Source organism: Plectrocnemia conspersa, unplaced genomic scaffold, assembly GCF_051122295.1.
Source record: "Plectrocnemia conspersa isolate PC_06_02 unplaced genomic scaffold, ASM5112229v1 ptg000001l, whole genome shotgun sequence".
Classification (NCBI taxonomy): domain Eukaryota; kingdom Metazoa; phylum Arthropoda; class Insecta; order Trichoptera; family Polycentropodidae; genus Plectrocnemia; species Plectrocnemia conspersa.
Genome location: NW_028277165.1, coordinates 23,038,146 through 23,065,292, shown reverse-complemented (window position 1 = coordinate 23,065,292; position 27,147 = coordinate 23,038,146). Strand labels below are relative to the sequence as shown.

Below are 27,147 nucleotides of genomic sequence, written 5' to 3'. Positions count from 1 at the left end.
TAAATATATGTCGATTAACGACAGTCATAGGCGAGTCTTTCAGAAAATGGGCTTAAAAAGCTCAGATGTTTAACAAGCAAAAAAATTATTAAAATGCTAAACGTGCTGTGATGTTTTATTTTGTGAAAACAGTAGTTCATTAATCGACTTAAAAAATAAGGGAGGTAGAATATACCCATCAGAAGATATAATCCGTATTCGTTTAAAAACTTAAATTTAAATAAGTTTAACTATAGTTAATTCAGTGCCAAATTAAAATAAAATTGTCAATATGGTATTAACATCATTAAGGGCATAGGTATTTTTTAATATATATATATATGATCAATACCATATGTTTCATCAATCTCCAATGGAAAACCATTTAATACAATTAATTAAATTAATTTCTAAAAAAATTAAATGTTAGAATACATTCTATAACAAAAACTTTTATAAATATCGAGAGTAAACGTAATTATTATAATAACCTAAAGGTCAGTAATTTTGGAAAGATAATTATTGTATTTTAGATATTTACATGTTGTGTATAAATCGTATCTATACTGACAAAACAAGTTCATGTGGTACAACCTGATATTTTCTCTTCACTAAAAATGGATTAAAATAATAGAAATAATTTATTAAAATTATAATTAAATCAGGTATTGTTCGTATCGGCGCACAGTTTGACAGGCACTGCTGTAGATATGAGTCCGCAACAGATTGAATGCATTTAAACAGTTTTAAATCATCTGCACACAGAAGAAAACTTGAATTTGTTACTGCCATATTTATGTCATTAAATTTCACATTTTCCAGTTTGATGTGTATATAAAATATCAAATGTGGAATCAATATATTTAAAATTTCAATCTTATATTAATGTGCGGAATTATCGGGTGCGCAATTATATTCGGAATTTACCTGTTTTTACCCATAAAAATATAACTAATTTTATGATTATGTTTCTTTTTAAAATGATCGCAAATGTGTCGCGAAGTTATAGATAACAGATGGAAAATAGACACAGCAAGTGAAGGTGATCAACTCCACTTTTTCATGCGAGTCAAATATATATATAAACTAGAGTTTTTCTTGCTATAAATGTTTTTTTAATATCTAAAATGACTTTTGGGAAAAGGAAAATGTATTATTGGAAGAATTAGGTAAGACGTAAATATATTTACAATAAATATTATTTTACCCATTATGTAATGTATGCCTTTTATTTATCATTGGACTGGAGACATTACAAAAATGATCAGTACATGTCGTGTTGAAAAAACTGGTTCTATATTTAAACTAGATTAAAATGGCAGTAATTTAAATTTTAAATTGCATTAAAAAAATCTTTTTAAAAAGTTCATCGAATGGGAGGGTCATTTATTCGACACTGATAATATAATTACATGAGTTCTGTTTATGCATAAATAATACTATTGGATTAAAAAAATGGCATGGTGTAAGTTTTGATACAAATGTATCCTGACAATGACCGCTCCTATGTCATTGTCACTGTCGCTTTTAACATTCTATACTCTCTGCGTGTCTACCCTTATCGATCCTCTGCCACACGATGTCGTGCTTCCCGCACATTTTTTTCTATCTTCTTGGCAAAAAGTATACATTTCTTGGAAACGCGAGTCAGGGGTCGAATTTTCCGTTTACGAGTCTGACTTTTCTCGGTTTCTTGGAAAAGCGACCACGTGCGAAAGGCAACATTCGTTCCGTGACTCCGACCAACAGGTGGTTGGTTTTTCACGTGTCGGAAATGATTATTACTACGTTTATGGTTCTGAGAAATCATAGGCGTATTTCATACACACGTTTAAAGGTAGGCTCTATCGATTTTCTGACAATTTGAACATGACCTCGAAGAATTTTTTTTCTTGTACCAAACTATGATTCGAGCACCCTAATAAAATATATGATAATTTAATAGACAATAAATGTTCGTTTTAGTGTTGATACATGCATATGAAAAAAAAAATCTGACTTGCTCAAGATAAAACAAGTTAATTATAAATGTACTTGATGGTTCAGGGTCGTCACTAAAAATATAATGCAAATACTATTTCATATCCATTTTTGTCATGTGGAATCATTGTTTTTTAATGAATCATTGGCCCTGGACTTAATAAACATTTTGTAACTTCGCTCTTAAGGGCTTGTCGACATTGCGGTCCATTATAACCCGATATTTAATAGAAAGAGCGCGTTAAATATATTTTTTTTTAATCTATAAACAATTAATTAGACCCATTCGAACATATGCATATCCGGTCTGGAGAAACGCCAGAAATACTATTTTTTCTAAATTACAAGTCATTCAAAACAAAGCTATAAAAATAATATATAGCACACATTTTTATACTAATCTTAAAAAAATGCGTATTAGCCTTAAAATAAAAAGAATCATAGAACACTCATTTTTACACCAAAAAATTCGCGAAACCATACAAACCCACTAATCTTGTATATCGGTACAATACAAACATTAGATTTAAATACAAGCACAAAATTTCAAATCACATATTGCTTTAAAGGTTAAAGACAACATATCAACAATTCCAGTTCTTCGATGAAATGTACTCAAACTATCACTAAATATTTTTTCTTTCACATGTTTTTTAATTTTTTCTTCAAATTATAACCACAAACGTTTTGTCTTATATTTTTTTTTTAATACATTAAGCTAATAACCAGTAACATAAATATTATATATAATTAGTATGTCTGTAAAATTATTTATATTATTGAAATAAACGTATTTAAAAAAAAGATTGTCATGTCTATGGTAGCAAGAACTGTTCTATATTAAATATAAATCATGATTTCAAAAAGCACCTGTTTTTGAAAGTTTGTGTTAAATATATGCATAACTAACCAATTATAATATTATGAATGCAAAGCAGAGATCCTAATAGTTCGGTGAATATAGCCTCCTTTCATGATCAGCTTTATACGATTAACTCATAAGCTTTCACAAACTAAACTATTGGAATTAGTACATACGATCCATTTAATTGCACTTTATCGGCTTTTCTGATTACACAAGAACACGTGCTCATATGATTGCATCAGTAAAATTTCCGAAAAAAACACTCAAACGTAGAGCACACAATTATAATAATTGCAATGACGCGATTTAAAATACAGTTCCTAGAACAAGAATAATGGCTTTATAATTTCGTTTTAAAATGTATATAATATTAGGCGAAATACAGTTTAAGAGCCTGTGATCCGGACGCTGATGTCGATGGAAACGCATCAGCGGGATATTCTCGGAATTTAATTAATCAAGAGTGGTCTTAATTGGACCAAATTTGATATATTATAGAGATGATCGTCTTAATTGAAATCGGCCGTAAGATTTTTTTTCTCTCCTCGTGTTACATTGTGTGAGGTTTACCTGAAACGATCCCGTTTAAAAAAATATATTATGTGTATACGCATTGGCACAAAGCAAAGGTGAGAATAATGGTCCCGGCATGAGTGCCTTTTAAGGGAGAATAAATTGAGAGTCCTTCCATAATAGCATTTGCTCCGCCAATACACATTGTGAGTGGATGATAGAAAAAAAAGCAGATAGAGTTAGTCGAGCGCGACTACAAAAACGTGAACTGAGTGCATTCAATGAGATTTTTTTCTATATATTCCAATGCGGATGTCGAGCTACGTATTGCGTATTAAATTTCATCTATATGTATATGTAGTATCTATATTCAATTAAAATCGAGATATTATAGGATTCAATCGTAATTAAAAGGTTCGTGTAAAATTTACATGATACGCTACAATAACGACACAACTAAAAATGTTTTTTAGTTAATATAGTATTGATATTAACGATACTTAATAAGTACTACTGCTTCATTTTTTTAAATATAAATTGATTTATTTATTAGAGGATAGAATTCAACTTTGAATTTATCAATCAATGACTTAGCCAAGGTATAGAACAGTGTTTTTCAATATGTTTACACCTGTGGATCACTGAAAATATGAAAAACGTTTCATGGACCACTAACAGAAATTATGAATATAAATATTATAGTAAAAACACAGTTAAGTCCCTCAAGTGTTGAGAAACTATGTTGAAAATTAGCTTTTTTTTCAAAAGTGGAAACATTTTGTACGAACTATTCCAAAGAACCCACTTTTTTAACCCGCCGTTGGTCGCGCGGCGGCGCAGCGCTCACAAGGAACAATTTTTTTTTCATGAAAGATTTAACTTTTATGGTCCGTTACTTTCCTAGAATTTTATGCTCAAACACGTTAAAACAAATGTTTGCTATTTTTATAAGCATTTGATTTGACGTATAAGTTGTATTGCATCAACGGACGTCCTTTACATTTGAATTTAAACCGAGCTACATATTTTTAATATATTTTTTTTAATTTATGTTCTATAAAAATATTTTTTTTAAGCTTTTTGATGTATTTTTTCATTGATCACATGGATAAAAATGAACGAACCATAATATTCACTGGTTAGTGAAATATTATATAATAACTATACTTAATAAAATATATAATAACTATCGTTAATAAAATATTAGGACTATCCTGAATTTAAAATGTTCGAAGTTAGCGACCATTTCAGCGATACTGAGACTTCAGTGACATTTGGAGGGGGGGGGGGCAGGAAGCAGAACCCCCCCCCCCCTCTTGAATTTGGCCACAAAAATGCACGTAATTTAATGAAATACTATGAATCTTAAAGAAATCGTCCCTGATTCTAAGCCAGAAATTCTTGGGTTATCCCTCAAAGTAAATCTAAGAAAAGCAGTTTCGAATCTATCCAGAAAATATTTTTTTAAATATGTAATTTCAGTGAAATTATATCGAAGTACATTTTCACCGGTAAATATATATTTTTAAATATATAGGTATTATCTGGCAGGTTGTATGTGTAGTGCATACTTACATTCGATGTATAAATGTTACAGTGAATGTGTATTTTTATGTTATATTTTTACTAGACCTGTAGATATATATTTCTACTAACGAAAATATAATTTAACTGATAAGCGCTAGTGAAAGTAACAGTGGAAACGCTCGTTACCGAGCGTTCCCACTGCGACGGCGCCGACATGATTTTATTGCTTTTGACGTAAATTTTTGACTTCTGAGAAATGATAATTGTTTTTGCGCTCGCCTATTGACCAAAATTAGGTTTGAATATACTTTGACCAATACTCTCCTATCTGTAGTAGTATTAATCATACAAGTGCAACGGTCTGTACTTCTGCAAAATACACTACGACACAAATTTACAAAATGAAATCTAAAATCATAAATTATATATAAAATTAGGAGATTATAATCCCTAATTGAGCTATGTGCTCATCCAGGTGCACGAGCAAACAAATCGCATTAAACGATCGAATCGTGCAGTAGTTGGAGGGTGCAACAATCTGTGAATCCAGAATGTAGACATTTTCCCCGTGAATAGGGGTGATTATCCACAACAAATAGACACGCAACAATGCACTTCGATTGCTCGTCCCGTCCGGAAAATGAGATGACAATACAGAACCGTAGAAAGCTGCCATTTGCGAGTGTCACAAAATTCAATGGACAGAGTGTGAAAGACAACAAAAGACATTCTCCCCGGATTATTCGCGGCCATTGTCCCGTGTATGCACACATTTGGACATATTTGCGATTTTATGCAGCGCAGCGACGCCCAACAGTTTCTACTATTGTGGAACCGTTTTTATTCTAGATAACAGTTCATCATTCACGGTACTATAGTCGAAACAAAAGTCTCGCTTTCGGGCAAATTAGTCATGCGACACGTTATTACATACTATAGTAAATAAAATAGCATCATTAAAAGTTTGCCATTGTGTGTGTGTATGACGATCGATTTACATAGCGGTATTGTGATTCCGTTCCAAGAAACCATTATTGCATCGGTTAATAAATTATGTTAATCGTATATGGTGTGCGAGTGGTTAAATAGTATCGATTTAATGATAAATTTTATTTAAAAAAAATCTTACCATTCTATGCTTCTGTATCCTTTGGCGCAGCAGTGCAAGCTCTTGAACTTGTTCTTCACCACGTACTCCGTCGTGGTGGCCTCTTTGGTGAACTGCATCCACGAAGAGTTAGAGATGAACGTATTCGTCGTGCAATAGTCCACCAGCTCGGCCGTCGAGCACGATACACACGCCAACAATAAAATTACTCCCCAAGACATCTTGACACTTTTTATACGAATTAATCCGAACTAGATTATAGCATATATGGCAAATATTTGCGTCGGACAAAAGATTGTTTGCACAGTAACACGACTCGTATTTGTGTGTTCAATGGCTACTATTCGTGAACAAACACAAAACCGTTCGGTACGATTATCAATTTTAAATTATGCACTGCCGAAAATAAATCAAAAACTAGCGGTGCGCGTTCGCGAATCTCGACGATCGATCACGTCGAACCTGAAAATTTAAATAAAATTATATAAATCGATTATTTTAGATACATAAATGAATTAATTTAATAAAATTCAACTATTTCATTTGAAAAAAATATAGTTGCGCGTACTACGCATGCGCCGTATTTGTCAGATATATTCAAACTGCGACATTATAAAGAAAGCCTGATGATTCGCAGGCATATAATTGCAACAAATTAAATGGTCGGAATTTAAATCAAACCCTGGTCAGAATAAAAATATAGGACGATCAGTATCAAAATTATGAATGGTCATAATTATATTATTTAAGGTCAGAATAAATATCAAATGGTTAGAATAAAAATAGCATATTGTCAAAATAAAAATATAAGATGATGATCATGTGATAAATTTGCAATATTTTTTTTTAAATATTTCGCTCGCTCACACTATAAATGTTAAACAGATTAGGTGCGAGCAATTGAGCGATGGTCAGAACATTGAACACCCCATAAATAAGTCTCAATGAATCTATTTAATTGTATGTAGGACACGAAGGTATTTAAAGCGACGAACGAAGCGGGAATAACGACAGAGCGGCATAGGAGAGCACGCTTAATTTGTTGTGTTGACATTTGACAATGTTGCAAGCACTAAATCACCTTAATAATGACAGGAGGGGAGAGGAGGGGGGCAAAAGTTGACTCATCAGTGGTCGTTTTTTTAATACTTCGACTTCATTAAGATTCATAGTATTCAATTAAATGACATGCACTTTTCTGGCCAAATACAAATTCGGTAAATGACGTCCCTGCTTAGAATACACAGCAAAAGTATTAAAATTTTGCCGTTGCCGTCGCAGTGGAAGCGTTCACGCAAGATTTTTTATAACAATATTACGACTCAGCAAATCTAAGGCACATCTAAACCGAATTTTGATTAATAGGAGAGCGCAAAAAACAAAATAATGAAATAAATACATTATGACTTTTCATTATTCATTTTGAGACACAGGGCGTCATTTGGGGGGTGCATTTGCTTACCCTAAATGTTGCCACAAAAATGTGTGATTCGTTAAAATAATGAGATACTTCTCAAAAAAATCGTATTTAAGTTAAAATAAAATAAAATTCTGTAAACAACATACACTGAAAATATAAATATAACATTTATTGATTTAAATTTTACAAAAAGAAAATCTCTGTAAAATTTAAATCATAGAAGTATCTGTCGAAAATATAACATTCAATTAAAACGGTTCGGTGATCATTGCTCATATGGCAAATACGAACGACATGAATGCCGCTAGAACGCGGGTGTCCGTTCTTATTTTCGTATTTTTTTTTGTATATTTTTTCGATACTTTTTGGGCACTGGTTGGTATAAACCAAGTTTTATTTTGATCCTATAATTAATAGAAGTGCACACGAAAAAATTTAAATTTCAGAAATATTTTTTTTAAATATATTGATAAAAACGTCAAAAATGCTTGTCATTCTTAGCTTACACCGCCTAATTTCGCTTGGCACTAACAGGGTTAAATAAAGGAAATTTTATAGGAAAATTTATTTAATTTAAACATTAACACGACACAAAGTAAAAAAATCAATTCATGCACTATTTTTTAAATAATTTTATCCGGTTTTACAAAAAAATATCCGGGTTAAATAATAATGGGGCAATTAGGTATTTTTGATTTAAAAATCGGAAGCATACGGATAATCTTGATTATGAAATCTGCTGATTTGTTAAACAAAATATATTAATGAATGGTGATGGATATAAACATAATTATAGTTATAATAGTTGATCGTAATTTAAAAATAAATAAAAGTAAATTAATGTAATGTATATGAAATATGTTTTTTAACTCTCGCTATATTTCGGAACTACTCTGAAAAGTGTTTCTGAACAATTCCTATATTTCTTACACACATATTGTTATATTTGCAAATACGTGAGTAAATAAATAATTTTCCCAAATTTATAAAAAAACAGCAGAGCAAGCTTTTCAAGATATCGTGACGAAAATAAACGCAAAGATATATTATATTAAATTATTTTAAAATAAAGTACAATATTTGGGGGGGGGGGGGGGGCAAATGTACCCCTTTACATAAAACTGACCGTGAGGTTAAAATACGTGTAATAAATGTTGATTGAAAAAAATGATTCTGACCATCTGTTAAAATGTATAATGTCTAATATTTTATTTCCCAGTTCCTTGGCATGAGCCATTACCTGGGTAATTAATTTCCTTTCTATTTTTTGAGCATTTGAGCACATCAACTAGCATTTTTAACGGTATTTTATGTTATTTAATGTTTATTTGTTTATAGTTTTAAAAAGTTTTTTAATTAATGGATTAGAATGATTTTGATTTATTTTATGGTAATTAATGTGAAGTGGTCCCGTAAAATATCCACTTTGGCATCTTCAGGATTGTTCAAGTTACGGACAAACCAGTGAGCATTTGTCGCCATTCTTAGAGAAATATTTTGTTGCGTTTGTAACGATTTGGAATATTTTCGGTAATTAAGTATAATACCCAGACGGGGGAGGATGCATATGAAATAACTGGTCGGATGATCGGATTATACAGAAGCAGTTTGTTATTTACATTTAAATTGCTTTCTGTATAGTAATGGATATGAGCGAGCACGAGTTGACTTTACTTTTGAAGTAATTTTATCTATATGGGATTTCCATGTCAGTTTGGAGTCAAGAGCTAATCCCTGGTATTTGGATCTGTCTTGCCATTTAATATAAATTCTAACCATCTAATATGTATTCTAGCCGTTTAATTTTGACCGATGTTTTCTGACCTTTCAATATAAATTCTGACCTGAAAAATACGAGGGAAATTCGATTGCTTCTCCCTAGAATTGCGGCACCATGCGTATTTCGAAAGGAATGTATTTATTTTTTAAAAAACAAGATTGCGTCAGAGCTCAAAATTATATGTATTATATCGATCACTGTTCATTTGACGTTATCTGCGATCGTAATAGTAATCAGATCCGGCTCAAAAATAGGTTATGTCATTAGATCGAAACAAAACGACCAAAGTAATCTCCAAAGAAGCCAACTTAACTAACAGACAAATTAAAAACTGTTACACAGATGCTATTTCTTTTGAACGTCGCCGATAAGCTTGAGACAGCGATAACGGAAAAACGATATGCTTTATGGCCTGTGCCAAAACGAAACTCTTTCTTGGAAAAGAGTTATCTGTTTTCAGTGCAGCGGTCGCTTAATTATCCCTGAAATGAAATCCGAGAATCATAATCGCACTACGATGTTTGTTTTAGATGCCAATCGCTACTCGGAAGTGTGACAGTTAGCGTGCGAACATCCATAAAACTCCCCCCTTTAAAATGACCTATATAAAATTATTGCGATATTGAAGATCACTGATAAAAACGACTTTCCTAACATTGTGTGCGAATGTGAACAATAAGCGCGACCTAGATACAATACCATTATAATATTGTCTTCACCGAAATGGATTTATCTGCGAGAAAGTGTTTTGAAAATGCGGAACGACTAGAAACAAAAATGCTACTCTTTATTTCTATGACCATGCGCAACTTAGGCATGTCGGTGGTATCTTTATCAGATACCACTTTTCTTCCTATGCATCTCTAACGTCTTGCATCATCTCGGCGTATTTTGTAGTCGCAACTTGTGCGAATATAAACAGGTATAGGTGTATAAACATAAGGGGAAATCCGAATTCGGAGAAGAGAAGATACGATGATGACGTCACGGAGGAGTTAGAATCATGTTCAAACAGGTAAAATCTTTAAAATAAAAACACATCTAAATAAAGATTCCGATAGATTAAAACACGTTACTACTTATAATAGTCCTCTTAAATTAGTTAAAAATTACATCATATAATACTAATGTAGAACAAAAATAAGTACTTTATCATTTTTAATTAAATTTTCTTGTCATTGAAATACTTATTTATAAATATAATGATATTAAAACCGCAAATTTTTATTGTTAAAATAAACACTCGTTGCGGTGATTAATTCACAGGATGATATGATTATATTACAATGTAAAGTACCAAATTACAAAAAATAGATATTTTCACCATTTATATGCGAAAATCGATGTGCGAGTGCTCGACTAACCTGCTGATTCCTCAAAGCGAAATTAAATCTACGTAGTCCGTCCGTTTTGTGTCAGTGTCGAATGTGCGATCGGAAAAACCGCGACCGGTGAAAGTGTCGTATTGAAAAACGTCACCGCCACACTGTCTATCGACGCAACCGAACACGAGCACGGCGCCATGTGACTGGCTTCAAAAATGACAAACGAGCGCAGCAGTGATGTGCCGAGGCGTGCGGCTGTTCGATATTACCCCTATATTGTAACAGTAGAATAAAAGTAATTTATTCAAATATTTTATTATTACTCTATAGCAGGGCTCGGCAACCTATGACCCGTTGGTCACCAAGTGACCTGTTTGATGATTTGAAGTGACCCATTTCAGTTCTGCAAATATTATTTTTTAATGTGTTACGATGTCAAGACTAGACCACATATATGGTTGTTAGGAACAAAAATTTTTACTGACCCGAATAGTCTAATAAAAAAAACAGTACAAATAATGTAAGAAAAACAACGCAAATCAAAAAACTATTTTTAAAGCGTGTAACGAATTACTTTTCTAAAAAAAATATTTTATAGTGATGTTTTTTATTTTGCGGGCTTCTCGGTGTGGACGTGGTGGCATATAATAGGGTTACGAAATGATAATATATTTAATGCCACTTAATATACCAAGATTATACCTACTACTTAACGCCGTTGGATTTTTCGTGTCTACGCCGACAAACCAGAAACGTTGGAGCACCTAAAAGCCAACATCCACCAAAAAATTGCTGAGATACCGCCCGAAATGTACAAAAAAGTCATCGAAAGAATCGGCTGCTGCAAAAGGTCCAGAGGCGGCCATTTAATTAATAGTATTTTTCATAATTAACGAAATACTTCAAACGTTCGATTAATAAAAATCTGAAGATATCCTTAATTTATGTGTTCGATAACTAAAGTTGAATTAACTTTTATAGTTTGTTTAGACTGTTGAACGTTTTAATCTTTTAACTCGTTTCTAAATAATATCAGTTATATTTTCATATGTAACTATGTATTTTAATATGTAATAATTCATGGTAATAATAGGGTCATGTTAATAAATGAAACGGCAAAAGAAGTATTCGATTTCTTAACCCCAATGTCTCTCACTCTTATGGGATGACTATTTAAAAAATATTTGGTTTCTCTTGTATGTGACATCGTTGCTGTGTTGTTAAGGTGTACAAATGGAGTGAAAAAAATTCTGCCATAATGTTTTCTTTATGTTCTAGTTTGGCATTGTTTTAGTCACAGACTATAATTTTATCAATAAGTGATGATATCAAAGAAACATCAGGAGTAAATAAATTCAAATAATTTATTGGTAAACTTTACGTCAAATATTTTCAACAATAGTAATTGAGAGTTGCGTTACTGTGCAGAATTACTTGGGATTGAATTGCTGATAATTGAAATAATTTTAAATATCCGATGGGTGTCATCTAGTTTTGTAGAATTGTGCTGTGTTGAATAACTTTGAATCATTTTAAAGAAACAATGCATGATCATACAATAAATAAAAATTTTAACGAAAGATTACATTTACATATTTTTTGTTAAGTGAATGTGAACGCAGATTTTCGCAGATTAATCTAATTACCACTCCAACAAGAGCTTTGTTGAAGACTAAGACAATTTAAGCACATCAAACTTGTCGAACAATCTCTGGTGGCAGATTTTTTTGGTGGACTTCGACGTATAGACAATGGCGGTGGTGCCTCGCCCACCGTTCACTTTCATAAATAACATGTAAACTCAACTATATCTCAATAAAATACCACAACAGTTGCTCAATCTGTGTCTAATTACCACCCATCAGTATCTGTCCGCCAAAATAATTGTAGGGGGCCCATTTATATTTATATATAATCAATTAGATTTTGTTAGGGCCAAAACTTGGCGGCACTCTGGTAGCACTGGTGTGACAGATTTTCTCTGCTGGAAATCTTTTTGACAGCACATAGAAATGTATTGGGTACCTGAGATGCCGCGTACGCCGGAAGCTACGGATGCTCTGGTTGCGTTAACCGTAGCCTCCGTCACTGGCTGCTCGCAACAAATGATTGCTCGCAGCTAGTGGCTCCTCGCAACCAGAAACAACAGAGACAACGCAATGAATGTATGGGGCGGGGCTCCTTTGGTAGACCACACACTAGGCATACAGTCCCCGTGCGCTTGCCGTTGAGGTTATACGTTTTTTGTGTCCTTACGAGATTCACGATGTTTTACAATACGGCAAAGTTAATAGAAGAAATTGAAAGCCGAGCCCCAATCTGGGATAAATCACTGGCAGAATATAATGATCACCGTCTCAAGAGAAGGATATGGAAGGAAATAACAAATTCAATGTGTAAGGAGAATTTACCCGAAAATGAAAAGAACGAATTACGTAAGATAATTTTATAAATTATAAACATTTTTTTAATTTGCTGCATGTATGGACGAGATCTATGGATTTTAAAAAAATTTTGTCGATTTTTTGTTGATTTTATCTACCATTAGATAGGGGCTGATTACTGGATTTTACAACTTTTTAATTTGTGATGCTTTCTCTTAAAATGTGGGAATTTCTGAACTTACACGATGCGTATAAAAAATGAGAGAATTATTTTATTTAATTTGCGATAAAAATGTTAATTGTGGATTTTAAGAATAATACTTATACCATGAAAATGAGAGCAAAATAAAATTACTTGTATTTTTTATAAATATATTTACATCGTATTTTTTTAAGCATGTTTTTAATAAATAAACGCTTTATTTTGGTAAAATTCTGATCGCCTATGCGTCAAACAAGTATTTACTTGAGACTAGCGCAAAAATTCTCAGAAGTTAGCAATATCGGCCATGGTTTCTACAATATATACTCGAAACATCGACATAAAATATATTTTTTAAATCCATAGATCCCGATTGGCGTTTCTTTGAATTCTGATACGCCAATTTAGTTTGAAATTTACACTCTCTTTTTCAATTTAATCGAAAATAAAAGACAAAGTTCGGTTAGTTAATTTCATTAAATATAATTCACAGATTGCTTACAATAAATATAATCTAACCTGCCACTCTGTCTTGCCATTCTAGTGGATTTTCATCTACAAAATAATTAGCAAACGAATCTCTGTAAGATGCAGATAATTGGCTTTTTCTAGTTGAGGGACGTACCGGAATTTCTTATTCCGGAGGACGTATAATGTGTCATGGAATTTATACCTATCTCTTTCTCGCACAAAATTATGTAAAATACAGCACGATTTTACTATGGCAATTGCAAATTCTTCTTGAACATCCATTGGGTGGTGGAAAATTGTCCACTTATTTGCCAGAATGCCAAACGTACGATAATTAAAGATTCTTTTTTTGTAGGTTAAACCTTTTCCTCCAAAAGGACGCATTAAATTTTCAGATAAACCAAATGTTTTGTCTCAAACAATGACATATGGCATTGGTGCACCATTGTTTTATATAGGCCTTTATTCCGGTATATTTAAATTTTTCTTGTCCATATTTTCATACAAAGTTGAGTTTCTATAAACAGATGAGTCACTACATTTTCCATAAGCTCCAACATCTATATAAATAATATTGTAATCCGCATCGCATACAGCAAGTAGAACAATTGAAAAATAGTTTTTATAATTATAGTAGAGTGAGCCTAAATTGCATGGTTTTATTACCCGTCATGTTTCCCGTCAATAACAATTGGGATAATTCGCATTTTTATTAAATCCATTTGCTATCTCAGTCCATTTTTCTTTCGTCAATTCGGGAAACTGTATGTCTCATTTTATCCCAAATCGCCAAGCATACTTTATAAATAATTTCTCTGACAGTAGTAAATCCGATTATGATAATTATTATTTAACGATAATTATGACTCAATTCTGCCAGAGCGAGATATCATTAACAAATTATTAACGATTATTATTATTTTTCAGGAAAATCATTACAGCTAAAGTGGAAAAACATCAGATCGTGTTTCAGCAGGGAATTGAGACGCAGAGCAGCTGCCAAAAGTGAATCAGCTGCTTCACGTAAGAGACCCTATACGTATTTTGGTCAGCTGCGGTTTCTCAAAGATACTACTGTAAATAATAAAACGCAAAGTAGCATCAATGAAACAGATGTTCCTGAAAACAATGATGATTCTGTCCAGAGTTATTCACCTGTTAGCGATAAGAAGAAAAAAACGGAAGGTGATGGCTTGATAGACGAACTCAAAAAATGTATCGCAGCGAGAGAGGACCGTGATCAGAATCTGGAATTTGATTCAGACAGATTGTTCATGCTTTCGCTGGTGAATGACTTCAAAAGGATTCCCGACCACCGAAAACTGACAGCAAAAAGGGAAATTATCGATGTAATTAATAGATTACAAAGTGATTCATTGGAAAGTCATCGTACGCCACATGGACAATTTCACCGTGGCTACTCTGGTGCACCAGAAACATATCACTGTGAATATACAACACAGGCAGACCATGGACCAGGAACGTCTGGCAGTGGACATGGCCCTATATATTCCATGACTGCTTCAAGCAATGATTCCAATGAAATATTTGACGAGGCACTTTCGCCGACTTGCACCACTTTATCGTCCCAAGATTCTGTTAATGATTTATTAAATAATTAAAATCTTAAATTATCTATATGTACATATATATATATATATAAATGTTTTTACTGTTTAACTAATTTGTTATTATGTATAAATGTGTATATATACCTACATGAGTGTTATTAATATTAGTTACGTAAATATGTTTTCTATATATATATAGTACATGTAATTGATTCTCTTAAAATTTCCAATAGGATATTAAATGACTGCACCGACATTCTTGTATAATTAAAAATACGATCTGGATTGTTGCGAAGATCCATAAAGTAATTGTGAAATGCGCCTTTTGTGTGCAGCTCAAGAATAAGGGGGTGAATCCAATAGCGTTTTTTGCTTTTTGTTTCTTTTGATGCAAGAGATAGATAATTATTGTGTCCTCCACTTCCATCTCGCTGGACGCAAATGACACGACTGGCTGCGCAAAATCTTGGCTGCGGCAGCCAGTTGCCTAGTGCGCGCCTAGCCCTAGAATTTTATTGTCATGGCAGTCAAATGTCTGTTAAATCCAAAATCGGACTGCATGTCTAAAAATATTGGACAACACTTATGTTTTAGTTGGCAATTTAAAGTTTTATTTTCTTCACTACAGTATGTAATAAATAACAATATTTAGTAATTAATGCAATCAAGGTAAAAGTTTAAAAATATTTATTGCTTATAGTTTATTAAGGATTTATTTCGCTTAACATTACAATTTTGTTTTAATTATGGTTATATTTAACATAATTTTTTTTTCAATTGTATTAAATATTAAGTTACTTTCATTATTTCAGTACATAGATTATTGTACTTTTATATTGTATTATAAAGGCACTGATAATACATTAAAAAAAAATTATTAGTACTTGTTTATTGAGCGATAACAATATTTAAATAAAATAATATTTTAATTATCAAATATATAAACAATAAATTATTTTGATTAAACTCAATCTTTTAATAACTGCCTGTATTCAGGGTAAGCTGATTCTAGAGCAGTCGGTGGTGTACTTTCAACTAATATCGAGTTGAGGAGCAGAGGAGGACACACTGGAATTCGACGTGAAGCAAAGTAAGCCATGTCGCTTTGTGACAGACCCAATCTTTTTTGTTCAACAAGGCAATGAGTCGCGTTTATGGATCCCCTATACGGTGGACTGAAAATATTTGATAAAGATATAAAAAATCGTCATATAAAAAAATCATTATATCAAAAAAAAAAAATAACCTAGCTTCTACGACTTCTCCGCCTCCAGCAAGAAGAACCCGTAATAGTGGACATTTCCTTTCTTCCTGGACATGCATGATGATTTTGAAGTTTTCAAATGGAGGTGGTTCGGAATTCGTACGCTTTAATCGCCAGCGATATACAGCTGCCGCAAATTTTTTTTCATTTTCTTCATTACCACAGTAATCTGATTTTGGATTACCCCATTCGTACAACTCCTCCTGTTTATTTAAAATATATGCGATAAACAACTAATTATAATGGTAAGCTTATAACAAAATAATTACATCAATAAACACTCCAGCTTCCTGACATCTGACTATGTAAGATGGATGAAGAATCCATTTACCGGCGGCCAGGCAACCCAAGAACTTTTCTGACCTGCCAAGACGTGTACACAACAAATGTGATGCAGTAAGATCAACGCCTGTATTGTCTAACACTTCGCCTCCTAATCGTTCAATGATCATTTTTATTTCCTCAGCATTCTGTAATATAACGATAATCATTGTAGATACATATTAATATATAAAATATAAACGATTAATAATTATTTTAAATTAATTACATCAACATTCGTTGAAATCATGAATTTGTATACTTTTGGTGGTTCTTCGTTTACAAGAGGATTTTTTACTACTAATCCAGATTCAGACATATCATCCCATCCAACCGTGTTCAATTGCGAATCCACAGTCTCTATCTGAACTAAAAAGGAAGATACGCCATTTTTCATAATAATATAAATGATAAAGAAACTTCAAACTTAAAAGTTACTTACCAGCTTCATTGATGTGCTCTAAACAAGTGTCGGTTTTGAAAGTAGATGTTTGCGCAGGCGATGAATGAAAACTTCGTTTGCCTTTAAATGATTTTGGCGTACAATTTGAAGAGTCCGTTAAGATGGAATTTAATTGCTGTAGCTGTAGTTGCAATTCAGAATTCACAGATACCTAAAATAAAATGATATTTTACTGATTTATTATGAATCCTATCTTGATTGTGGAATTATTTATTATATATTGAAAATTCTGTTAATGTAAGGAATAAAATATATAAAAATTACTCACATTTTCGCTCAATTTCCTCTGTTTAGCTGGTGGAGTATCAGCATTCTATCAAATATTTATTAAATTTAAGTAAAACAGATATAAAATTGCACTTTTCAGTCAACTATGTATTATATAATATTATGGCTTACATCAATATCGAGCGCTCTAGCAGCTGCCGGTTTTTCTATAGCACCACTATTTATCCGATTTGTAAAATATTTTTTACAGAGTTCTGAAACAGGCTATAAGTGGCACACAATTAGATAAATATATATTTTTTCTATATATTCTTGGGTCAATAAAAAATGCACATATTCTTCTATAAAATCTCGTGGGATCCAGGTCTAGAGTTTTCAAACAAATATTCGTTTTTACTATCTCAGATTAAATTTGAAAAAATCTTAGAATGAAACAATTTGTATACTTGAGTAACACATATGTTTTTTTTCTCAATATACCCGAGTTACTAGTGCTGCTCTAAAACCCATGATCCTTTATGTGCCTTTATTTTATTCAGAAATGAATGACAATTTGACGCTCCTCAAAAAAAAAAAAAATGTTTTCAAAAAATATTTATGAATATAATGTTTGTGGCGGTGTTTACTATGACCGAATTCGCATAATTCATTCGTTAGAAACAAAATGTTGGAAAGGCAAAATGTTTAAAGACGCAAAGATTTTATTTCAATCAGTTCAATAATTCGATCACTGTTAATTTATTTCTAGTTATTCAATTCACATGCAAATTCGCACAAAACAAACAGCGATATGGATCAGATCTTTATGTATATCAAAATTCGTTCAAAACATTATTAGCTATCGTCTATATAATAAATTCGATAAAATTATGTTTTTAAGCTAATTTTGTTTTTCACAAACTTTATTTATTTGAAAAATAAATTTGTTTTTTTTTTCACATAAAGAAATGAAAACATGGAGAACACTTTCGGTAAAACCTACGATAGGAATGTTCCATTCTTTATCATTATAGATCTAGGAATACTGGAATTTTCGTATTTATTCATTTTGAAACACAGGGACGTCATTTGCTTACCCTAAATTTTGCCATAAATGTCAAAAATAAAATTCACCGTGTCTAATTACAATGGCAGTCTTTCTTTTATCGCAATTTCGAGATTTTATTTGATGCACCCAAAGTTCTATACTCACAGTTTCTTGCTTTTCAATCAGTTTTGCAGATGGCGTTTTCAAATCGTCGCACAACTTTTTCAATCTTTTACGAGACTCCTTAGGCATATTTAAGGCAGATCCAAACGGACTTTCCGGAGTTGCTATAGATGATTCAACTAAAATTAAACAATTATTTTACAATATCTACTAATAATATTCCCCGAACACGATGACAATGGTATGATTACATTTGCATGCTTGTAATTTCACACAGAGATGAGTCACAGTTAAGCTTAGTTTACTTAGGTTATAAAATTAATTACTTACAAATATTTTTCGGAGTTCTTGGTGGATTGGATGGTCTTTCGCCTCTTTTTATTGCCATCACTCTTCTTCTAGTCGTCGGAGAGAACAGTGCAAGGTTGGGAGTAGCCAAAGCATTATCAATTGGAGGTGTGCTCATAGTCAAATCTGTAATTATTGCATTCAATCAATAAGCATTCTTATCAATACATAAAATAATTATAAAACTTACTATGTGGAGAAGACCGAGGAGCTTCTGAAACTCTTTTAGGCGATTCTTGAGATTCAAAACCTAGTAGACCTTGTCTAGCCATAGCGATGTAACGGGATCCCGGTGACATATCTACGTTATTATCTGCTAATAGCTTAGAGCTAGATCTCGGTAAAGGAGTTGCATTCGGTTTGCTCGCTTTAGTCGGCGGCGTAAAAAGCTTGGCTTGCTCTTCCTTTTTCATGTTTACGATTTTAGGCTCTGTTTGAACATTTTCAATAAGTGCATCAGTTTTTACACTTGTAGTTTCATTTTCTTTGTAAGTTACGTTTGCAGCGCCCTTTATGCTATCGTCAGTATTCTTATGCACTTGAATATTTGTAATTATAGAATCAAGTTTTTCACTAACAGTTTCATTTTCTTTATTGTTTTTACTTGTAATGTTGGCTTTTTCATTTGCATTGCTCCTTACACTATCATCAGGGATCTTGTATAGTTCTGCAATAGTTCATTTTTATGATGTGCAAAACAAATTCTATTTTATTTAAATAAATTATAATTATATTTACCAGCGCTTTTACCAAGCAAATATGGCTTTTCAGATAATCTTTCGTTAGCCATTACGCAATTCAACAACCATTGACTAGTTACCACCGGCAGGCCCCAATTTACGGCGCCATTGTACTTTGCACTGGATGCTTCACTGCAAATTAGATGAGTGGAACGAAATGCATTGGCAGTGTCGCGTCTTTGCAGTGAGGGTTGAACTCTATGTTGTAAGAAGTAAATTATGAAATATGAGTTAAAACCCTAACTTGTATTTATTGACATCTACTTAAAAGTTTGAGACTACAGTGGTACCTCGGTTTTAGTCGATAATCCGTCCAAAAACAATTGTTGAAATCCGAGGCAATTATTTGTAGTATGTATTAACATTACGAAGCATGTAATTGTAGTATGAATTAACACTCGCAATCAATAAAAAAAAACACAAAAACACTAACACTGGCAAGCAATGGAATTGTTTGGCTAGATGCTCACACAATAAACAACGTCGCATACGCTGTGAAATTCGAGGCAACCGACGAAAACCGAGACAAATTTTTCGCGAAAAAAATCGACGATAACCGAAGACAACAAAAACTGAGGTACTACTGTATACAGAAATATTTGGATTATACCTAGCCCCGAAAAGAGTAGCAACTTCCATTAAAAACTCTCGTTCGCTTCCTGTGTATGTGGATATGGCGAAAACGAGATTTTCCAGAGGCTTGGCGTCAGTCGTTTTCACTGGCTTATGGTAATATTCGACAGGGAGCAGTGTTTTCTTCAATATACAGTCATCCTTAAAGCACAATATTAATAAGACCTACATACTCGTGTATTTTAAGATGTAAAATTTTATAAACATTCACCAGCCACAGTGAAGTGACAATTTTCGAGTCTTCGCTAGTTACTTTAACATCGTCACAATCCATCGGAACGATAATATATGAACCGCCTTTACCTGGCGGCACCATTACGCCTCCCGATTCGAGGATACGTTCCGTGATTTGCTCACTCGCATCATCTATATCTTGCAACTCGAAAGTTATACCTAAAAATATTAATTTAGTTTCCTTGCATTTAAAAAGAAATATAAGACACTTAGGTCGCCAGTTACCTTCAAATATCATTTCTTGCACTTCAGAATCATCGTCAGAATTTTGAGCTTGAGTTAAAGTTTTCTCTTGGTTATTATCGACACTAGATTTATCTTTAGATTTCATTGTGGTATCGCTTTTAGTGTTATCGGCCACATACTCTTCAAGGGTATCTTTGTCTTCTAAAAGTAATATTAGAAACAATCATCAATATTCTAAGATGATAAAATTTAAATATATATTTGCTTACCGTTCACGGTGGTTTTATTTTTATGATCTATATATTGTTGAATAACTTCATCTTTTTCTTCGTCTTCATCTAAAGAGAACAATGGCACAGGAGGCAATTGCAACGGTGTTTGTAATAATTGCAAATTTCGTTTGCTCATTGGCGATGCTGAAGACAAAACGTTCTTCTTTTTATTATCACTAAGTTTATCGCCACTGAATACCAGATACTAAAATTTGTTTTTAATTAAATATAACTTGAGTCATATTTTGGTAGTGTTTTGAAGGCAGGAGATTTCATTTTAAAACATTGTTTTTTTATTACAATTTATTACATAGTAAAAAGGTACATCAATAACAGTACTCTGGTGATGGTTGTAGTATTAGTAGTAAAACACATACAAGCTAAATTATTAATCGTGATATATAATACAATGTAACAAAAACAATCATTTTTTTATGTATTCCCATCTGCCATAACACAACCATTTCAGTAAACACATACATTTTGCACTTTTATCCCATAAAGATAAAATAACTCAATTGGTTCAAATCTGTCATTACTTTTTATATATATATATAGTACTATTTATTTGAAAGTAAAAATTTAATACATATTTTTATCGTTGAGTATGATAGATAATGCAATAGAGTTCATATTAAAATAATGTAAGGCTGGTTACATTATGTATTTTTAAATGAGAGAGTGTATCTATCTTTCAAGTGTTGGAAAAACGTTGAATTTTATTGAGGATTTTCAAAAACAAAGTTATAGTGTATAATTTAATTTATAAATCGAGTTATCCAATTTTTATGGAAAAAATCTAAATTTTTTAATTTAAGGGAACTCACCGGTGTCTCTTCCAACGCTTTTCGAGCATGAATACTATCAGCCAGCCAACGCACTGTAACATGTACAGCGCAAGGCATTGTACTCTGATACGTACTCTGAGATGCTGAGGAAGGATCTCCGCAAATAGCGTGAGTGACGGCTTCTACTGGTTGATCATATCGCACAGCACCAGCTCTGGCTACAACTCTCTGCAATTTTTCTCGTCTAGTTGCAGTTAAGCCATATACAAAAATCTAAAAATACACACAACAAAATAATATTTTCTTTACTTAGTATACATGAGATAATATATTAATTTGTAATTTACAAAACATCCATCCAAGAATAACCCAGATCTTTTGACATCTTTGATATCGATTGAGTCGACGATTTGTGCTAGTTCTTTAGCAATTGGGTCGAATCTATTGACTCTTTTCGGATTCTTCACAATCTCCTTAAAAGTATCAATCAATAATTAAAGGGATATTAATATTTATATATTTTTATTTAAAATGTGGGTAACTCTTTTTGTTGTTGAGCTAGAATCAGTCATATCGCTGGCCATCGTCATAAACGTTTCGTTATTGTCCAATGATCTTATATTAGGTATAATGGAAAAGTCTAAAGCTGTAAATAGTAAAAAGAAAGTTTTTTATTATCAATCGAAATGTTTGTAGCTTACGTTTTGGCGACAATGATGAATATTTGAGTGAAAATCGAAAATAGTGCATTTTAACACATTGAATACCATGTGCACAAATTTGTGCTTTTCGTAATTTCAACTTTATCACACGTTAAACTGCGTATTTACCGTAACATATTCATTTAGTGCTCTAGCCAAAGATGTTAATAATATTATACTAACTAATATAATTGAAAAAAATCGATACCCAAACTTCTAGAGGCACAAAACTTATGTAAAAAAATTTCGTTTAAAGGCGGTGTTTACAGATTTTTTCTATGAATATATCCCACATATTATATATTCGTAATAATTAAATCAGTTACCATAAAGCTGTGAATCAAACAAAAAATACAAAAAAAATAAAAATGTATTTAAATAATTTTTAACACTTTACGGTCAATATGTTGATAGTCGCACGGCATCCAACCATGCAACTTAGTCATTTGGCTTGATATTTGCACAATATATTTTAACACTAATGAAATTTTAAATTTAATATTTATGTTTGCGTGGTATGGACTCACTGTTTTTCTAAAATATGGAGTTTTCATTCTAGGATTGGTTCAAACTATTACAATAATTAATATTTTTATTTTGAGACTATAATATCTCTCCATTTTCACGAGTGGACCGAAGTTACTTATTTACAGTGATTTTTTCCCCGATATTGGTTCGTCTCCTCTGATAGTCAGAAACGAAGCATCATCAACGAACTGGCACACCTTCAAAATTGTTTAAGCTTCCTGGAGGGTCATATTCTGACCAATACAATGTTGCAACGGCGATATCTTCTTCTGAAGAATGTTTGAAGACTGATAAACACATGACTGATATTTGTGGTTTTAAAAATAAGTGAAAGAATTTCATTATTAATTTATCATAATTTGTATTGTTTTTATTTTTTAAATATATATATTTGATTTTAAAAATAAATTTATTTTTTATGTTATTGGTACGCAATCCAGTTTAATGTTTACTGATTTTACCATTGTAAATAAAAAAAACGATCATTACGAAACTGTATTTTAAATATGACGTTAAAACGTTAACTAATTAAAAAGTCACGATGGTTTAAAAAAAAAAGTTTAGGTTCTAATTTTCGTAAATAAGCACAGTCGCATTTTTAGGAATAATGTCCGATAAGCGATGTGTTAAAAATATTAATAAAATAACATGTTTATATGTTTTTAACATTGCAATTATTATTTTTATTTACCATATTATATTATTATATTATTATTTTTGATATATATTATTTTTATATATTATTTTTGATATTAGTGTAATAATTTCTTACACATATTCGGCAACTGTGACGGTCTGTTTGGACTGGATGTTTTAGTAGTCTGCATGATATAATCCTTATAGTCTACTGAGTATCCCAATTCGACTGATTTATGTACCCAATCTGCCGAAACGCACGGAATATCAAATTGCTGGGATACCTTATATTTTTCGGAAGTAATAGCGCTTCTGAAAATATAAAATTTAAACTTAATATTTAATCAAAATATACCTAACAGTACTTCGTCGCTTAACTCACATATCTACAACCAAGATTTTAACTTTTTCAGTTTCATAAGTTTTCATCATTATACCGCCGTTGCTTTCGACTAAATTTGTCAATTCTTTTTTTTTAGATTTGGTGAATCCAGTGGAGCACATATACAAATTGAAGAATACGGGCAGTGAGTATTTATCGAATTGTGGACTTGTTGCTGATATGTTCTTTTCGAGTGAACTCTCCCACACGGCGTTCACCCACTCTGGAGACATTATTTTAATTTTACGAGCAGTAGCTTTCTAAAATATTGACAATATATTAATAATTGATGCTTCATCGTTTATGAAAACAGAAAATAAAGTTGTTTACTATATATTTATCAGATAAAACAGTCCCCGAGATTAAATGTGTTGTTTCTTCACTCAAAACATTTTCATATCTTCCGCCCATCCGTTTGATTTTTATACCAAACTTTATCTAAAGCAATTAATAAAATTTCAATATGACAAAATAGATATAATATATTTTAAAGTTTTACTTTTGTATCAGCATCCAAGAGACTTATCGTTACTACAAGATTTCTCATGGCAATTGTAAAAACGGGATCCGGCCCGGGTGGAATTTCCGATCCTTCTGTTAGACAACAGGATAAACATCTAGGACCTATTACTCTGTAAAAATAATACAATTATATATTAACTCTTTCACCGTGTTTGACGTCTCTAGGCGTCATGGCGAACAAGCTCTAAGCGCAGATAACGGATCTAGCGTCATCAACTTTTGAACCTTATATCGCAGTTGTTTCATATATGTTAGGGTTGAAAATTGCTTAAACAGAATAGTAAAATCTTTAACAAATGTAAAAAACATTTGTAGATATATTGAAATTAAATATTTTTCAAAGAATTATTGGTGTTTCCAATTTTCGCCACCGCAGTGCTGTCATCGATTTATTATAGAATTGAATAGAGCGCACAAGTAAATCCCTGTCATTTACAATTTACACCGAATGTTCAACACATATTCTAACTTTTATGAATTGAATAGAAACTTTATATATAAATTGACAAGTTCATTATATTTTATGAAGTAACAAAATAAGTTTATGTATAAAACAGCGCCACTTGTATTTGTTTAAATACTTTAAAAATGTCATTTATAATTTAATGTAAATACTTTTTTAGAATAAATTTGACCCTTAATAACAGGGAAGTATCAATTTTTAAATGATTTAATTTGTCACAAATTGGTAAATAAAATAATACTCACACTGCTGTTGTGGTGACTAATTTATCAAAAACGGGTCCTTTGAATTTATGCAATACGAATACGTCTTTTTTAGTGAATTCAGTCATATTAAGGCAGTCTTCGCTCGAGATCCATTCGGCGTCCATTCCGTTCGATCTATACTGTTCGCATAACTGAAAAATAGCAAATTGATACATAAGCAATATCACAAAATGCCTCTATCATATAATTACTATTTTTTTATCTTAATTGTATAAGCTTTTTAAGGTTGATGTTTGTATTCAACGTACAAAGCGCAAAATTGTAGTTATTAGTTATTCTTAAAAATAAATTGTTTTTACATATGATAAGGAGATGTATACAAACAAATGACACAGAGCGGACGTGTCGCGAAAAAAGAAAATGTTATTACGAAATTACACTCACGTCAAAAGCATTTTGCATGTCAGGGTCGCTCCTTGAGGACTCATTGGCTTCGTAGGCCACGAATCGAACGGCCACCGACATTTTCACCGCCTATGGCCGGCGCCAACTCTTGTAATGTTGCCATAATGCAAATATAAAAAAGGATAAGCGATAATAATTTTGTGAATATATTTTTCTGAAAGACAAAAATCTCTTGTTTACAAAATATTTAAATTTGCTGCACTACATTTTTAGCGAACAGAAATTATTAAATTGTTTGTAAAATATTCATTTTTGGCCCAACAACCCAATATGGATCTTTGCCTCCTCGAAGAATTTTGTCCAGTTCTTCTGGTCCTGCATCAAGATTCTCCAGTTTTTGATCTGAGGTACCAGCTCCAAAGGGGCGACGAAATATCAAAATAAGAGCGTCCCATTTCCTTCAAAATTTTCAAACAACATTGCTAAAAATATATGGAATTAGCGAGTATAAGTGCAACCGCGGGCACACTATCAGAAGCCACTGAGAATTATAGAACTCTCAAAATTATTAAAGGTAATCGGCGATATTTGAAAATAACCTTTACTATTTATTAAGGCTTATAATTGCTATGACACATCTACTTATAAATTACTTATAAATTATTTTAGACAAAATGTCAGTTGCACTGAGGTGAAAAGACGCCATAAAAATGGTGGTGTATAACAAAAAAAAATTAAATAATAAATAGGCATGGAAATATTAAAATTAAGCCAATCGAAATTGCAGAATACACGAAATATATGCCCGGTGTTGATAGAGTGAATTAGTTGATATCGTATTATTCCTTTCCTCAAACGATTAATATATGGTATAAATAAATAATATTCCATTTATTCAACATGTCTATTCAATTATTGAATTTTATTTTGCATTAAAAAGTCATAAAATATTAACTTTTAGACATTTAAAAATTGTTTTTTAATTTTTTTTACATATTTTAGTGTTCCAGGGTACTTACATTTTCCCTATACTTACATGTCTACATACATTTTCAAGTGTCCGCGAAAGGGTTAAATGCGTAAATTTAATAAATAATGATAAATGTTAATACGACTGACAACTATTATATAGTTAATTTAAATTACTATTGTAGAGGGGGGGGGGCATATTTACATATTTTTTTATTTCTTCATTATGGTCAAAACTTGGTGACACTCTGGTAATACTGACGTGAGTGGAGCGGAGGGCTGGATATTCTTTTGGTGGACCTAGACAGGGAGACAACGGCCGGTGCTTCCTCGTTCACCATTTACTCATATATATTTTCATACCCAAAATATAAAAACTTTATTACTCACAATAAAATAATACTGCAGCGGCTCAGTCAGTGTGTAATTGATACCCATCATCGTTCGTCCTTTAAATTATAAATCTTAAAATGCTTATTATCGTCATGAACCTTTGAGCCTTGTAATATGTTTTTTATAATTTAAGGTTGAAAGACACTTAAATGTATTGAAATAATTCTTAAATAACTGATGGCATATTACC

The 27,147-nt window shown here is 32.0% G+C and overlaps 3 protein-coding genes and 1 pseudogene across 3 annotated transcripts in view; 1 reads left to right on the top strand and 3 right to left on the bottom strand.

Annotated features, from left to right (window-relative positions):
• LOC148239273 (uncharacterized) overlaps positions 1-10,702 on the bottom strand; it is a 61,608-nt gene extending 50,906 nt beyond the window's left edge. Inside the window, exons 1-2 of the mRNA XM_088199822.1 lie at positions 10,537-10,702; positions 5,994-6,434 (exon numbers count right to left, since the gene is read on the bottom strand). Coding sequence (XP_088055948.1) covers positions 5,994-6,193 — 200 coding nt within the window. The 5' untranslated portion in view covers positions 6,194-6,434; positions 10,537-10,702. The remainder of the gene's footprint in view (positions 1-5,993; positions 6,435-10,536) is intronic.
• A 1,749-nt stretch (positions 10,703-12,451) lies between these two features.
• LOC148239271 (uncharacterized) lies at positions 12,452-16,004 on the top strand. Its single transcript, XM_088185154.1, has 2 exons — positions 12,452-12,932; positions 14,482-16,004. Exons 1-2 carry the CDS (start codon positions 12,665-12,667, stop codon positions 15,174-15,176), a joined length of 963 nt encoding a protein of 320 aa, XP_088041280.1. The 5' UTR covers positions 12,452-12,664; the 3' UTR covers positions 15,177-16,004.
• LOC148239272 (uncharacterized) lies at positions 13,513-14,217 on the bottom strand (annotated as a pseudogene).
• On the bottom strand, positions 15,796-25,750 carry mus101 (mutagen-sensitive 101). The gene is made up of 24 exons (XM_088185141.1): positions 25,635-25,750; positions 25,230-25,381; positions 24,499-24,631; positions 24,330-24,437; positions 24,000-24,259; positions 23,754-23,929; positions 22,295-22,398; positions 22,100-22,225; positions 21,792-22,025; positions 20,962-21,169; positions 20,732-20,893; positions 20,484-20,665; positions 20,250-20,413; positions 19,638-19,837; positions 19,090-19,566; positions 18,882-19,025; positions 18,594-18,730; positions 17,573-17,665; positions 17,442-17,486; positions 17,153-17,324; positions 16,940-17,079; positions 16,659-16,859; positions 16,372-16,592; positions 15,796-16,300 (listed from the first exon to the last, which is right to left on the bottom strand). Exons 1-24 carry the CDS (start codon positions 25,713-25,715, stop codon positions 16,093-16,095), a joined length of 4,128 nt encoding a protein of 1,375 aa, XP_088041267.1. The 5' UTR covers positions 25,716-25,750; the 3' UTR covers positions 15,796-16,092.
• Between the last annotated feature and the right edge of the window lie 1,397 nt (positions 25,751-27,147).